The sequence below is a fragment of the Ochotona curzoniae genome, unplaced genomic scaffold (assembly GCF_017591425.1).
Source record: "Ochotona curzoniae isolate NIBS_2020 unplaced genomic scaffold, NIBS_Ocur_1.0 contig_3520, whole genome shotgun sequence".
Taxonomy (NCBI): domain Eukaryota; kingdom Metazoa; phylum Chordata; class Mammalia; order Lagomorpha; family Ochotonidae; genus Ochotona; species Ochotona curzoniae.
This window is the reverse complement of record NW_024465894.1, coordinates 21419073-21434052: the sequence shown is the minus strand read 5'-3', so window position 1 is coordinate 21434052 and position 14980 is coordinate 21419073. Positions and strand designations below refer to the sequence as shown.

The window sequence follows — 14980 nt, the reverse complement described above, 5'->3', positions numbered from 1 at the left end:
TAGCTTCTTATTTTATACCCAACTATTATAGCCACAGTTAAAGAGGAAACTGTCTTAGTTCTTACAGCATTTTTTTTTTTTACCTACAAGAGAAGCCCAGAAGATCCTATCTATCTCCAAACTACAAAGAATTTTTCTTCTCAAGAGATTTTCTGATTTTATGTTTGATGCATTGTCATCAAAGGGGCTTTGAACAACAAAACTAGAAAAGGGCTCTTTGTTTTGCTTGCTGTTTTCCACTACAGGGTCTGTGGGTTGCAGCAAAGCCCAGCTCTGCCATTCTGACTCTCACATGGGGAATAATGGCAGGCTTAGCCATGAACTTTTGGAACTCTGTGCTTCCAAAAGTTCACAGAAATGGAATTGAAGATATAAGTTGATTTTGTTGAAAAAAAAATTTATGCATATGAGGGAATCTTTAAAGATGCATGTCATGAAAAAAAAAAACAGGCAAAGAATTAGTTCTCAGTTGACATTCATGGCTTTGAAGCCCGTTGTAATTCGTTGTAATTCGCAGGAAGAATTTCATGGCACAGTTTAGTAGACATTGTTTCAGTTGTGATGTTGACCTGCGGGGGAGGCAGCCACCATCCCAGTTCTCACTTGCCCACAGGGACAGTACCAAAACTAACAATTTTGCAGGTGCCCTGGAGACAGACATAAGGGCTTCTCAGCTGTATGTGTTGGTGGTAAGGTGTAATCCAGGGCTTCTGGCAGTGTGCGTTCACTGGCATTACCATCTTTATGGGTCACTTTTCTATCCCACACCAAGGTGTGGTGGTGGTGGTTGGCTCTGATCTTGTTACTATTCCGACCCAGGAAGCTGGCACAGGTACTGCTGTGTCTGTGTTGTACCCACCTAATTGAGGTAGATGTTGACTTTCTGAGTGATTTCCCCCAATTCTTCTGATTGTAAGTAGGCTCAAGGAAATCTGTTTTTTCCCTAAAAACATTAACCATGAGTTGTTTCACACCCAGTGCATAATTATCTAAATGTGTGGGTTAAGTTCCTGTTCTGCTCATTCTTGGAGATACCAACTTCACAGTCACCCATAGCTGCCGTGACAGTGAGCACAGCACGGCCAGCCCAAGACATCCCTGGAGTGACGTGTTTGATCAAGGCTCTGTGTCCTGGCCATCAGTGACAGTTAGACAGCACCTGCTGGCTTCAGATTTTCACAGGGAGATGTCAGTGGTGACACTATGCTCATTCTGGGCTTTCCGTATAATCCCAAACCCAGGCCTGAGTGGAGGAGACCTTTCCATCTCAGCAGTTCCTTTGTCGATCGTCTTAGACTTGAGTGGATTCTGTAGTTTATGACTAAGAACATAATTCCTGTAAATATTGATCAACAGACTTGCTGGAGGGAAAGTACTGGACCATTTTGCCACCCCCAGCCCTGTTTGGGAGTATCCAACTGTTTTCCATGTAAAATTGTAATTATTTATTTGAAAGAAAGAAAGTGGGCTCCCATTTACTGGTTTATTTACCAAATGCTTTCGATGGCCAGAAGCTGGGAGCTGGGCAGGCAGTCCTGGTCTGTGTTACAGGTAGAAGGGACCCAGCTCCCTGAACCATCACCATAGCCTCCTCAGGTCTGCAGCAGCAGAAAGCTGTAGGCAGGAGATGGAGCTGGACCTTGGACTGTGGGCTGTGGGCATTCTAGCTGGTGTCTTACATCCTAGGCCAGGTCTGTGCCACCCTGCTTTGTAATTTTTTTTCAGCACCTGCTTTGTCACACTGATATTGGTAAAAGGCATACTATAGAGTTCAGTAGGCTTCAGGGTCATGTTTTTGGGTGAGGGACAAGAGATAAATATGCATTATATATATATATCTATAATCCTTACTTCTTTTGACCTCCATGGCCATTTACAAAAATGTAGGGAAATTTCTTACTTGAGACTTGGATTTAATGTAGAAAACCTTTCCGAATCGAGAGACTTGGTGTCCCTATTTGTTCTTGTCTCTCCTTCAGGTGGATAGAGGGGACTGTGTTGCCGCCCAGATAAGCAACTTCACATACTTTGCTTGTGCTATGAATCTGGAGGAGACCAGGACTAAAATGGTTCAGGTTTTAAACTTCAGTATCAGGACCATCCTGTAACTGAGTTGTCATTTTCACATTGAATTAAGAGGCACATTTGAAGACAAGAGGCATATGGCTTGCAGTTAATTAGCAGCCTCAATGGAATTCTTATCAATTCAGGAGATGGCACTGATTTGTAATTCTTTCTGGCTCCTTCAGTTAACAAGTTATGCTCTCTCTCTCTCTCTCTCTCTCTCTCTCTCTCTCTCTCTCACACACACACACACACACACACACACACACACACAACACACCACACCACACTACACACCCACCCCCAAGCATATGTTACAGAGCTACAAGTCAATGTCAGTGTACTTGGCAGCCGAGGACCAGACCTTGCAGGGGCTGGGATCTGATCTCAGGACCCTGACTCTTCTTTCTAATCTGCAGGGAATTCTCCTGATTTGCCTTCTGAGGCAATGTTTTAGGAAAAATTGGCCCTGACACCCAGAGAAATCTTTGGTTATCAGCGTTGGAGCCTTTCACAAAGAGACTTGGCCTCTGTTTGTTGGGATAACAGGAAGGGCAGGTAGAGAGTAAGGTGGCAGGGAAGGGGACTGCAGAGGAGGGCGGGTTCACTCATGCCGAAGACCCTATGCATTCCTTGAATGGTCCTTCATATCGCTATTGCCTTTTCTCCCCCAACCCTCACAAGGTGTGATGGCTGGGACTGTCAGTCTGGTGTTGGAAGAACAGGTGCAGGCTGGCTTGCACCTGTCGGAGCATCACCTCAGACTGCTGACTTCACTAAAAGTGAACTTAAGGGTTGTTTTCCTTATCTCATGCCTCACTGGGTGTGGGTATTTTTTTCTGTTCCATTTTGTTTATGCACTGATGATTGTAGATGTTTGGGGTACACTGTGATGTTTTGATTTATGCTCCTCTTTTCAAGGCTTCTAGAAGCTGCAAGTTTGCTTTTGGGTTTCTGTGGAAGGAATCCCTTTCCCCTAATTAACAAGGAGAGGTTAACATGGCAGCAGTGTGGCTGGTAATGACTTGATTTCTTTTTGCTTCTCTCCCCCTTCTAGGGGTGACCCAGGGTATTGGTTGGCTTTTGTTGGGTAACAAGCTACTCCAAGACCAAATGGCTTAGAATAGAATTCATTTGAGTGAATTTTAGTCTTTTTAGAACAGTCCTATAATCATAGGAAAATGAAGCAGAAAGTGTTCATACAGCCTCGGCTCCTGCATGTGTGTGCATACACACACACACTCTCTCTCCCCTCTCTCTCTTTCCAACACCCCATGCAACAGTGATGGATTGGTTACTGATGATGAGCTGTGATCAGCTAAGTCCATGGTTTCCATCAGGGTTCTCTTGGTACTGCACACTCTGTTTCTTAAACATGTATTCATTATTTATTTGAAGGAATGGCTATCATGGCCAGAACTGGCCGTCCCATAGCCAGGAACTTGGAGCTTCTTCTGGGCACAGGGCCCCAAGCACTTGGGTCATTCTTTGCTGCTTCCCTTGATCATAAGTAAGGAGCTGGATTGGAAGTGGAGCAGTGGACTTGAACCAGTGCCCATATGGGATGCTGGCACCATAGGCTGAGGCTTAGCTTACTGTGCCACAGCATGGCCCCTTCGCCTCTGGGTTTTGATTAGGGTGGAATGACTTGCATTCACCATCCTAGTCTGCAAGTGGGTGACTTCACTACCCTAAAAATGGCCTAAGTTCTCTGACCATGCATCCATCTCTAACCCCCCCGCCTCCGCCCCAGTCCCTGGCAGGCACTGATCCTTTTATCATCGCCACATCCACAGAGGTGCCTTTTCTGGAACCTCATGTGGCTGGACCCCAACCACCCATATTCTCTCAAGACTGGCCAGTGAGCATTCTTCCATGGCTTCATGGGTCCTTTTGTACCACTTGGTACCAAATAGTGCTGCACTGTGTGAAGGTGCCACCATTTCCTTCACCCACTCAGCCTACTGAAGGCTGCCTTGGCTGCTTCCTGGTCCTGCCAATGCTGACTGAACCTACCATCAAGATTAGGATGTGTATGTTGGTGGATTTTCAGTGACTTCAGATGAATCCCAAGGAGCACAGCTGCCAGTGTGTGTGGAAGAGTGTACTGAGTTTTCTAAAAAGACAGAAGACAGCTGAATAGTACACTATAACCATTTTAAGGTTTATAGCAGTTGGTTATGTATAAACTGAAATTGAGATGTCAATGAAGTAGTTACAGGATGTGGATAAGAACTTGCATTTTCTAACACATTGGTCACCTCAGTACCATGTCAATTAACTTCATGATGTTGTAAATTTCCATGTTTCTTCCTGTTGTTGAATTTGTGTTGTGGCTTTTCATTGGAGGGGATGATATTCTGCCAGCTCTGCTTTCAGATCAAGGATGGTCTCCCAATGAAACTGTTGAGTTGTTCTGGACAATAAGATGCTGGACTCACTGCATGGTCCATGTCCACAATGATGGAATTATGACTGGTTATGAGCTGTACTGCTGTAATAATATGTAGGAAATCAATCCTGGGGGGAAGGCTTGGGGAGGGGTTGGGAGAATCCCAAAGCCTATGGAACTGTGTCATAAATGAAAAAAGAAAAAAGAAAAAAGAAAAAAAGAGAGTGTATTGAGTTTTCTAAGAAACTGCTGGGGTGGCCACACTGGGTCACACCCCTTCTGGGGATGAGTGAGAGCTCTCATCTCTCCACAGCCTGTCATCATTTGGTGCTGTTTTGGATTGTTGACATTCTCTTAGGCATATAGAGGTACCATGGAGTTGTATATATTTCAAAGTCTGGGGGCGGGGGCTGGCTCAGTGGTGCCTCTGCTCCGTGGCACTGTCATTCCGTATGAGCACAGGTTCATGTCCAAGGTGAGGCTCCCCAGTCTTGCACGCTCTCACTCTACACTTGGAACCTTGTCCAGGATGGCTGCGGCCTCATCTCAGGTGGATTTGCACACACCACAAGGCTCACTCTGCCTGAGTGACAACATCCCGTATGGATGCTGGTTTAAGTTACAGCTGCTCCACTTCCAATCCAGTTGCCTGCTAACATGCCTGGGAAAACAGCAGAGGATGACCCAAGTTCTTGGGCCTCTGCACTCATATGGGAGACTCAGCAGAAGCTCCAGGCTCCTGGCTTTGGTTCAGCCCAGCTCTGACTGCTGCTGCCATTTGGAGAGTAAACCAGCAGAAAGAAGATCCCTCCCTCCCTCTGTCTCTCCTTCTCTCTATGTGAATTTACCCTCCCAATAAAAATAAACTTTTAAAGGCAGATATGAAATCGCTTACATAAGACACTTGAGCCTCTGTAGATTTTGACATCTGCAGAGGGTCCCAGGGTCAATCCTAGCTACCAAGGATGATGGTACACACAAGAGAGTATACTTGCATCGTAAGTGAACGACATCTTTACAAATTGAAAACACATAACCTGGAGCAGGCTTTGTGGTGTAGTGAGTTGAGCCACTGTTCAGGATGCCCACATTTCGTGTCTCAGTGTCCAGGTTTAAGTCCTGCCCTTGTTTCCAGTCCAGCTCCCTGATAATGTGCACCGTGGGAGCCAGCAGGTGATGGCTCAGGTCCTTGGGTCTCCGCCACCCATGGGGGACACCTGGGTGGAGTTCCCAGCTCTTGGCACAGGTCCAGCCCTGGCGGTGTGGGTATCTGGGGAATGGACAGCTGCTGGAAGTTGGTCTCTCCCATCTTTCCTTTCAAATAAATAAAAACCCCACACGAGTAGCACCCAGCCAAGGACTGGAGCATTCCCAGGGCTCCTTTCATGGCTGGACTTCTGTCCCTCACACTGACGTGTGTGTGTGGATGTGGACGTGGGGTGCTAATGGTGAGTACAGGGTGATTCGCCCATTCGACTGCTGATGGGCCTGTGTATAGCTTCTAGACTTGGCTGATGAAAAACAGCCTAACACTGGCTGTTTTTGGTGAAAACATGCTGACATATCTATTGTGGATAAAGCTCTAGAAATAGCTCCTGGAAGCCAACAGTTCCACTTCTGTAGACAGACTCAACCAAAATGCCTAGCAGTTTTAGACACTGAAAAATGTTTCCCAAAGTAGAACCACTTGGCATGCATGTGGGCAATGTGACGAGAATTCCAGATGCACACCTTCTTTCCCTCCAGCATTTTGTAAAAGGTAGACATTCCTGTGTTATAAGCTGAGGGAGAGAAAACGAACCCCTTGTAACTGAAAAGGGAAGAATTTGAAGAATATATTTTTTAGAAAGTCGTGTCAAAAGTCCACCTTATTATTTTTTGACACAGTTTTTTTTTTTTTTTAAATACTATCCATGGATGGGAGTTCTCTCTGGTGAAATACCTACCCACAAACTGGGGAGTGATTTACAACGTGACTTTAGAGACTCAAGATGCTCACAAAAATCTTAGCAGGCTTTCTGGAAGGAGTCCGTGGAACAAGAAGTTCCCTCCACAGACATGGAGATAAAGTGCCAATTAGTGACTGCGGCAACAAAGTGGGAGCGTTTAACCTTGGCGTGCCAACAGTGTGCTCCTTCATTTGAAAGTAGGGTACAAAGTGTTAGCACATGAAGAATGCTCATGGTTCATCACTCAACTTGACACTTTTTTTTTTTCATTTCAGCAGAGGCAAGAGAAGGGATTCTGTCAGCCCCGTTTATTCTGGCTTCCACCTAACTTCTTCGAGAAGGGCAACCTGTGCTAATGAGGGATGCCAAATCCTGAGAATATCTGGAGATCAAGAGGATAAAACACAAAGAGGCTGACAGCTTCCCTTCCCTGAGCATGCGTTACCCAGCACCAGGCCTGGCTAGCCCTTTTCTGCAAACGCTGGAAAAGTGTCACAGGGAGATGTGAACTCCTGGCTGGAGGCTACAAGGGGAGCCAAGTGTTCGGCTCAGAGATAGCAAGGGAGCCACCTGGAAACACCAGCTTGCCAGAGAGCAGAGGGTCCTTTCATCTCCCGACCTGTGTCTTTTTCTACAAAAAACCTTCCCTTGAATGGCACTGTATTCTGCCCCACCTCCCTGCAAAGACAGAGCTGCCAGGTCTCTCTCTGGGATGTTATAAAAAGGTGACATTTAACTCAGGAAATTGAAACTCCAATGGACTTTTCCTAAAGGAGAAAAATAAAGGGCTAGTATTCATGCTAGGGGACAGATGTTTGCAATTGTCCCCTGGGGATTCTGAATTGGGGCAGGGCAGAGTTGAAGAGGCAAAACAGAACGGCCACTTGCACTTGAGAGTCCCAGGATGGGCCATCCACACAGACACAGGTCTGGGGAAGTTGGTTCCAGCGTTGATTGCTGGACTTCAGGACCGAATCAGCTTAAAGCAGTCTCTCCCTGTGGCAGAGTTGGGGCTTGGGATAGACCCTCCATGTCTAGATCTGGGTAGATGTGGCAGGCAGGTAGGCACCTGGGATTACTTGGATGAGTTGTGTTATGGGCTTTGGATCATGACATTTTAGCTTAGATGATGCAGGCAATGATTTGAAGTGCGTGGACACAAGATGTTTGCACTCTTGTATCGCATCCCTCAGCAGGGAGCCTACTGGTCCAAGGACAATGAGCCACTTGGGTGCACCCATCACATCTGAGTGCACCAATCCCTGGTCACGAAGATTTCATGGGTGGGAGCCATTGAATTTTGTGGTGGTTTGTTGTGCAGCACCTTATGTGACAGCGGACTGATACAGGGCCATGGAAAACAGAATGGGGAAAGGGTACTGGCAGATTCTTATCATGCTGTGGGCCGTGTATGCCAGCTCAGCTTGGGGTGATCCCATAGCAAGCACTAGTACCTGTCAGAGAAACTGACCTCACTGCGTCAGTTTGTATATAAAAGATAGAGAGGCGGTGTGGTAACATAGCATGCTAACCCACACCTGTGGTACCAGTAACCCATATGAGAATAGTCCCAGTCCTGCCTGCTCCCTGCTAACGCACCTGGGAAAGCAGGAGATGATGGCCCAAGAGCTTCGATCTTTGCACCCACTTGGGAGACCCAGGAGAAGCCCCTGGCTCCCAATATTGAACCAGCCTAGGTCTGATCGTTACAGCCATTTGGGAGAATGAATCAGTGGAGGGAAGATCTCTCTCTTTTTCTCTTCCTGCCATTCTAACTCTGACTTTCATGTACAATAAAACAAAAAAATTGTTTTCTTTAACAGAGTGATCCATATTAAACGTTTTGAAAGTTTAGCCTGCCTGTTGATGTCTGGCTTTTAATTGACAGTAACTTCTAGATGCTTCCATACCCTTTTCCAATGACTTTTTTTACTACCTCTTCCCCAGAGGGTTGACATGGCCACACAGAACAGCCCAGGGTTGCGGGGGGCGAAGGTGGGTGCTGAAGGAAGGGCACATCGCACAAGACCTGCAACAATTCTAAGTGGCTGCATCAGCCCGTGGAGCCCAGTGCTGACCTGTCGAATGTGAAGAGATAACTGCAGTTGTGTCACGTCTGCCTTCCAGATCACCTTTACAGGAACAGTCTATTCAGAAGACGCAGTGAGACACAGCCTCGCTTGGCTCAGTGTGATGGCTTAACAGGCTAATCCTCCACCTTCAAGTGCTGACTTACCATATGGGCACTGGTTCATGACCTGGCTGTTCCACTTTCCATTCAGCTCCCTGCTAACAGACTGGGAAAGCAGTAGAGGATGGCCCAAAGCCTTGGGACCCTGCACCTGCATGAGAGATCTGGAAGAAGCTCCTGATTTCACCCTGGCTATAATGATCATTTGGGAATGAACCAGTGAATGGAACATCTTTCTTTGTCTTGCTTTCTCTCTGTAAATCTGCCTTTAAAATAAAAATAAATCTTAAAGGAAGTAAAGAGGGAAGGAAAGAAGAAAGGAAATAAGGGAGGGAGGGAAAGAGAAAGAGAGAACGGGCCTTACCAATACCTCCAGCCTTATCTAAGGAGGGAAGCAGTGGGGGCAGGCTGAGTGCTGGAGGAACGTGCCCATTTGCATTTGTCTTCTCCCTTGCTCTACCCCTAGGTTGCCCAGTCTTTCAGTCACTGCCACTGGCCCCCATTGCACTTTCAGAAGGCTGTGAAGTTGGCCAACGCTATACTGCTGACAACACCTTAAGGAAAATCAGATGTAGTTAATCCAAAGAGCGCCTACATCTTAGCGAACTCAGTAATTCAAAAGCACTGTTCCCATGAGACAAATCCCCATCAATTCCCATCAATCCCTGTCATTTTGAAGGATTCGTCAGCCTGAACAAGATGGGGTAGGGGTGAGGAGGGGGAGCCAGGGGACTGAGGTTTTGTCAGGCAAGCGGGAGAGGGGTCTGTCTTGGGGGCCATTGATTTGTGGTTGTTAATCAGAAGTGGTGGTTGTAGCATAACAGAAGCTCCGGATTCTAACAGGCAGCCCTAAGATTTTTTGGCTAATTATTCACCTGAAGATGAAGACTTCCCTCCGTCACAATAGTAAATCTCCAAAATACGCTACACGTAAAAGCCGCTAACATGACTGTGTTTAACGTAGAGCTCTGTTGATGTTTAAGAACAGGCAAAGTTAACCTCTCGTGGAGGAGCATCAGAACAGTGTTTGCCTTGAGACTGAGGGGGTGAGGGAATAATGGGGGCCTACCCAGGGCAGAAGGAGACCTTGGGGGAGCAGAAAGTGAACGTGTTTGTCAAAACTCGCCAAGAGGGCAGTGCGTGCCCTTGTTTTTGAAATGCATCAAAAATATCACAGATTAATATATGGACGAAAGACATGTTTTAAAAACACAAAGAAGAATCTAGCAGTCCTCTGGCCTGTGCCAGGCAGAGGTGCCCCTGTGGGTGCTGATGTAGCCAGAATGAGACTGGAGCTCCAGTGGGTGCTGATACAGCCAAGACGCACACTGAAGGTCCTGTGGAATGCTAATGCTGCCAGCAGTAGCCTAACCCACTAGGCCTAAAACCAGCCCTTGTTCTACTTGTTCAAAAGCCCAAGTTATTTAGATTTTAAGAAGATGTTCATGGGAGGTTGATGTAGTCTATGCAGGACCTTGAAAGCAGTAACTCACATTTCTCAGGCAGTCCAAGGTGACAAGCTGCCAAAACCTACCGGTCAGCAGAAGCAAGAAACAGAAATGGCTCTATAAATAAGAAATTTGGAGATTTAAGACCAGTGCTTTGGATTCAATTTTCTCCCTGTAAACTATTGAAAGTACCCTTGTGTATCTTTCTCATGGTAGTTAAAACAGGGTATCTTATATCTTAGCTATATTATATATGTTTTCTCTCCTACTTGGCTGTAAGCTGATCTGTAGACATTGGCTTTTTACTTGTGTATTTTTTTATTGTAGCGAAATATACAAGATGTAAAAATTACCAGTTTATCCATGTCTAAGTGTGTGGTACAGTGACATTAAGTACGTTCTCACAGCACGAGTCACCTGGTGGCTTTTTTTACACCTTGTGGAGCCAGAGCCATTGGCTTCACTCTCTTCCATGAGCTTGTGCTGGGAGATGTTGGAGCGGGCCCGAGATCATACATGTATTTTTGTTCCAGGCTAGTGTGCTATATCTGTGGGCTGTGCGTGGGGTCTCCTACATGCGCTTGTGTGCCCGGCTAGAGGAGAGGTAAGGTCCCAGATCTGCATTGTGTGCTAGGGGACCGGGACTGGGAACCCATCTAATGATCTTGGGTCTCTGGTGGGCAGGCAGAGCTCTAGGCAGCATGCCACCCCACCAGAAGACTGGGCTTGGGAAGATTGGTCTGGGAATCATGTACTGCCAGGAACAGGGACTATGGATTGCCCAGAGAAGCGGGTATGGGAATATGAGGGAGGGAAGCCCACTGAAGGAGTATGTTGCAGGTGAGGAATGACTTCTGGGGGATTTCCACCAGCACGGCCACTGTACTTGCAAGTAAGTGAGGAGGCTGAGACTGAGTGGTCTGGAAGGGGGACACTGGAGGATCTTTCTGGGTAAGACTGATGCACCAACTCAGGTAGGGAACTTGAGTTGGGCTAATCAGAATTGACCACTGCTGAGCACTACGCACTGGTGCACACAAAAGCTAGGGTTGGGCTACACCACAGTACCCATCAGTGAGTGTTGGAACAGGGGACAGGTCATGTTAGGCTGGGCCATGACACTAACCAGCATATGGAAGAACCCATTCTTGGGACAGATTCTGTGGGCATACATGGGCCCACCTCATGGAACTGCAATTTTCACTGGTTTGCTTAAGAGCTGGGGATAGTGATGGGCTAAGTTGTGCATTAGCACAACTTAGGTCATTAGCAGGGACACGAACTGGTGCCCGTAAGGCATGCTGGTATCACAGGCAGAAGCTTTACCTGGTGGGCCATAATGCTGGCCCCTGTTTTTATTTTCCAGCAAGAGAGGATGTAGCAGACGTGTGTGTGAGAGGTACAGACCCTGTTGTGTCATGGTTCAGCAGGTCCTTCCTCCCCACGAACAGGAGAGTCACGGGGCTCCTGCAGAAATGCAGACTCAGTGGGTCTTAGAGGGAACCAAGAACTATTTGAAACCAACCCCAAGGTTGCCACTGCTGCTGGCCCACAAGCACTTAAACATGTTTATTTGTTTTATTTGAGAGAGAGGAGAAAAAGAGAGAAGGAGAGAGTGAGAATGCCCACCTGCTCAATACCATCGTAGCAGGGATCGGGTCAGTCTGATGCAGGTTTGGAAGCCATTGGGCTTTGTTTCAGTGCGCCAAGTTGGCAGTGCCAGCCATCATTGCAAGCATATGAGAGCATTTTCATCCTTCTTCGTTCTTCTCAGAGAGGACAAAGTTACCAGCACCCCCACTGCCTAGGGTTCCCTTACTGCTTATAGAGGAGCAGGCTCACATGGGATGGGGGACAGGAGCCAAGCTGCCGGAGCTCCCCATGGCCAACATGGCACAACTTGAACTAGAAAATGAACTAACATACATTGTAACCTATGGAAAACAATATTTGTAAATGAATTTCTGTGGTAAATAAGTGAACAAAGAGAGGAGAAAAGGCAGATCTTCCTTCAAGATGAATTTTAGTGATTACATCAGAAGGGAGGGATGGGAACACACAACGTCCACTTGGTCAGTGCAGATTCCAGGCATGGATGCAGAGGAGGCGTGGGATGAAACAGGGCACTCACAGAGTCCCACAGCATTTCTCCGGAAGACATGAGAGTGTACGCCCCCAAGGGGCACTGTTTTTTGGTTGATTTTTCCACAGACAATTTACTCATTCCAAAGGAAAAAAGTTGTGGGACAACAGCTCCGCTGTGGGACAACCTGGTGGCCACAGCCTTGACCAAACGATCAAGGGCAACATGAGCCTGAGTGGGACCAACCCACATGCAGTGGCGCAAGAGCACACACTGGGAGGGGCTTGAGAGCAACTCGGGGGGAGGTCTGCCCCATTCAGAACTGCCACCTGGCAAAAAGAAAACATCTCGTGGTTTCAGGATGAGGGAAATGGTATGGGCTCATTGGCCTATCTGCTTCCAAAGAGTCAAAAGACAAAAGTCAGACATACATTTAAACATGGTGTGTGGAGTCCTGGACAAGGCTCTGGGTTCTGGACCGGAAAACGGGCATTAGTGGAACAGGTGAAAACATTTCAGTATGGTTAACATTTAGCACGAGTGGGGTCGTACCAATGTGAATGGCTCAGATTAGATCAGTGCCTGTGGTTATACAGAAACTAACCTTCAGGGAGGCTGGGAATAGGTCATATAGGGTTAGTTCTTGAAAACTTTTTATAAAGCTGAAATAGTTTCAGAATAATAAATAAATACCACTCCAAACTGGTTCTGTCTCTGGTCATGCTAGGTACAAGGTTAGTGTGTTTGTACTGTAATTGGTGCTCACTGCGTTCAGTGTAGCTTTGGACATGTCTCCTTCGCCCAGTCTCCTCAATTGTAAAGTGGGAATAAAAATAACACCTACCCCAGAATTTTGCAATGAGGACCAAATGCTGTAACATGTTACAATGCTTAGACCTCAGCACTGGGGCCCAGAGTAAGATTCATTTTCTTTTCTTCTAAAAATTCATTTGATTTTTATTTGAAAGGCAGAATTACAGAGAGGAGGAGAGATGCGCAGAGAGAGGTCTTCCTTCTACCAGGTTACTTCTCAAATGGCTGCAGTGGCTGGAGATGAGCCAATAGAAAGCCGGGAACCAGGAGCTCCTTCCAGGTCTCCCAGGTAGGTACAGGAGCCAAGGAGTTGGGCCATTCTTTTCTGCTTTCCCAGGCACATTAGCAGGGAGCTGCATGGGACGTGGAGAAGCTGAACTTGACTGGCACCCATATGGGATGCCAGTGCTGCCCAGTGCTGTAGGCAGAAGTTTGTTTAGTACATCATGGTGCCAGAAGGGCTATTTTTTTTTTAAACATGTAGCTGTCATCTGAGGTGACCTTATCCACATTTCTCTCTCTCTGTGCATGTATGCTTCTGAGAGATTTCTGATGCAGTCTCTGGTGTGAGTCCTTCTCCAGTAGCTACTTCAGCCTAAAAGCACCCCTCCCCAGCAGCAGCCAAATCCAGCTCTGGACTCTGCATCTGAGTGAGGGCTGCTACCTTGGAGGCTCCTCCATGGAAAGACAGGAACTTCTGCCTCCATGGGGTGTTCTGGGCCTCCTTTCCCTTACCCACCCCCCACCATAGGGGTCAGACATTGTGGGTCTGTGGAAGTAATAGCCTTAGTTATTTTGGGGTGTGTGTGTATGCGTATGCGTCTGTACGTGTACATTTCCAGGTGACCTCTGTCTGCCATGTCACTTTTCTGTTGAGCCAATAAGAGGATAGCACACAAGCTAACCTCAGTCCCTGCTTGGGCCCTGCCTTTTGATGTCACAATCTGACCTGTGGGTATTAACCTGGTCATGGCCACTTGTACACCAGATGGCAAAGGTCCAGAGGACCAACACAATAAGATGTGGAGGAGACTTGACCATCAACCAAAAATCAAAGCCAGGGCTAGCTCTCAGGCAACCCAGGGCAAGGCTTCGGCCCGGCAGCCTGCCATGGCACATCCCCTGGGGCTCTCAGAGTCCCAGAGCTGCCTGGTATTAGAGGACATCAGCCATTATGTCAAGGAAATGGGGGCCCAACTGGTAAGGAAAGTCAACACCGTCTTCCAGCTGGACATCACCAGAGATGGGAAGATAGCTGTGCAGTGGACCATTGACCTGAAGAATGGGCCCGGGGACGTGTATCCTGGGCCCGCGAGGCTCCCTGCTGACGCCACCTTCACAATCCCCGAGCCGGTCTTCATGGAGTTAGCTCTGGGCAAGATGAACCCACAGAAGGCTTTCCTGGCGGGCAAGTTCAAAGTGAGCGGGAAAGTTCTGCTTGGCCAGAAGCTGGAGAGAATTTTCAAAGACTGGGCTAAATTTTAAGCATGTGAAAAAAAAAAAAAAAAGAAAAAGAAGAGAAACAAAATGAAACGGACCGCCAAAGAAACGATCAGACCTCTCCGGTTATAATGCCTTTGGAAAAATCATGCTTCGATGGAAGATTAAAGTCAAAAGTATCCAATATTTTTACTCAAATTCTTCCTATTCAAGCTTGATTACTTTTCCTGCTGATGCATGCACTTACAGCGGGCGTTCTGCAGCAGTAAAGCATTTGGAATGCATCACCCGAGATCTTCAGCTTTTTCTTTTCTTAGTTCCATGCTGCAACAGGCCAGTGCGAAAGACATGGTTTAGAAGAGTGGTCATGATCGTTGAATTTAAATGCTCCAATGGTTGAGTTGCTGAGGTGCCTTTAACTTTCAAAAAAACTTTTTTTTTTTTTTAAGATAATCGGGTGCTTTGGGGGGCAGGGAAGGCAGAGATCAGCATCACTGTTCTGGACTCTCTTCCACGTGGTCACATGTGTCTCGGGGCACCTGGAGGGTGGACTGCTCGGATCCGTGGCTGAATCCAGGCCACAGAGGAAGGATGCTCTTG

At 47.1% G+C, this 14980-nt stretch overlaps 1 protein-coding gene across 1 annotated transcript; it reads left to right on the top strand.

The window, feature by feature from the left end:
• The first annotated feature begins 12426 nt into the window (after positions 1-12426).
• Positions 12427-14664, top strand: SCP2D1 (SCP2 sterol binding domain containing 1). Its single transcript, XM_040981180.1, has 2 exons — positions 12427-12432; positions 13929-14664. Exon 2 carries the CDS (start codon positions 13961-13963, stop codon positions 14423-14425), a length of 465 nt encoding a protein of 154 aa, XP_040837114.1. The 5' UTR covers positions 12427-12432; positions 13929-13960; the 3' UTR covers positions 14426-14664.
• The last annotated feature ends 316 nt before the right edge of the window (positions 14665-14980 follow it).

What these genes read in the sequence shown, in the direction of transcription:
- SCP2D1 (XM_040981180.1), top strand. Translation starts at nt 13,961, where the DNA reads ATGTGGAGGAGACTTGACCATCAACCAAAAATCAAAGCCAGGGCTAGC.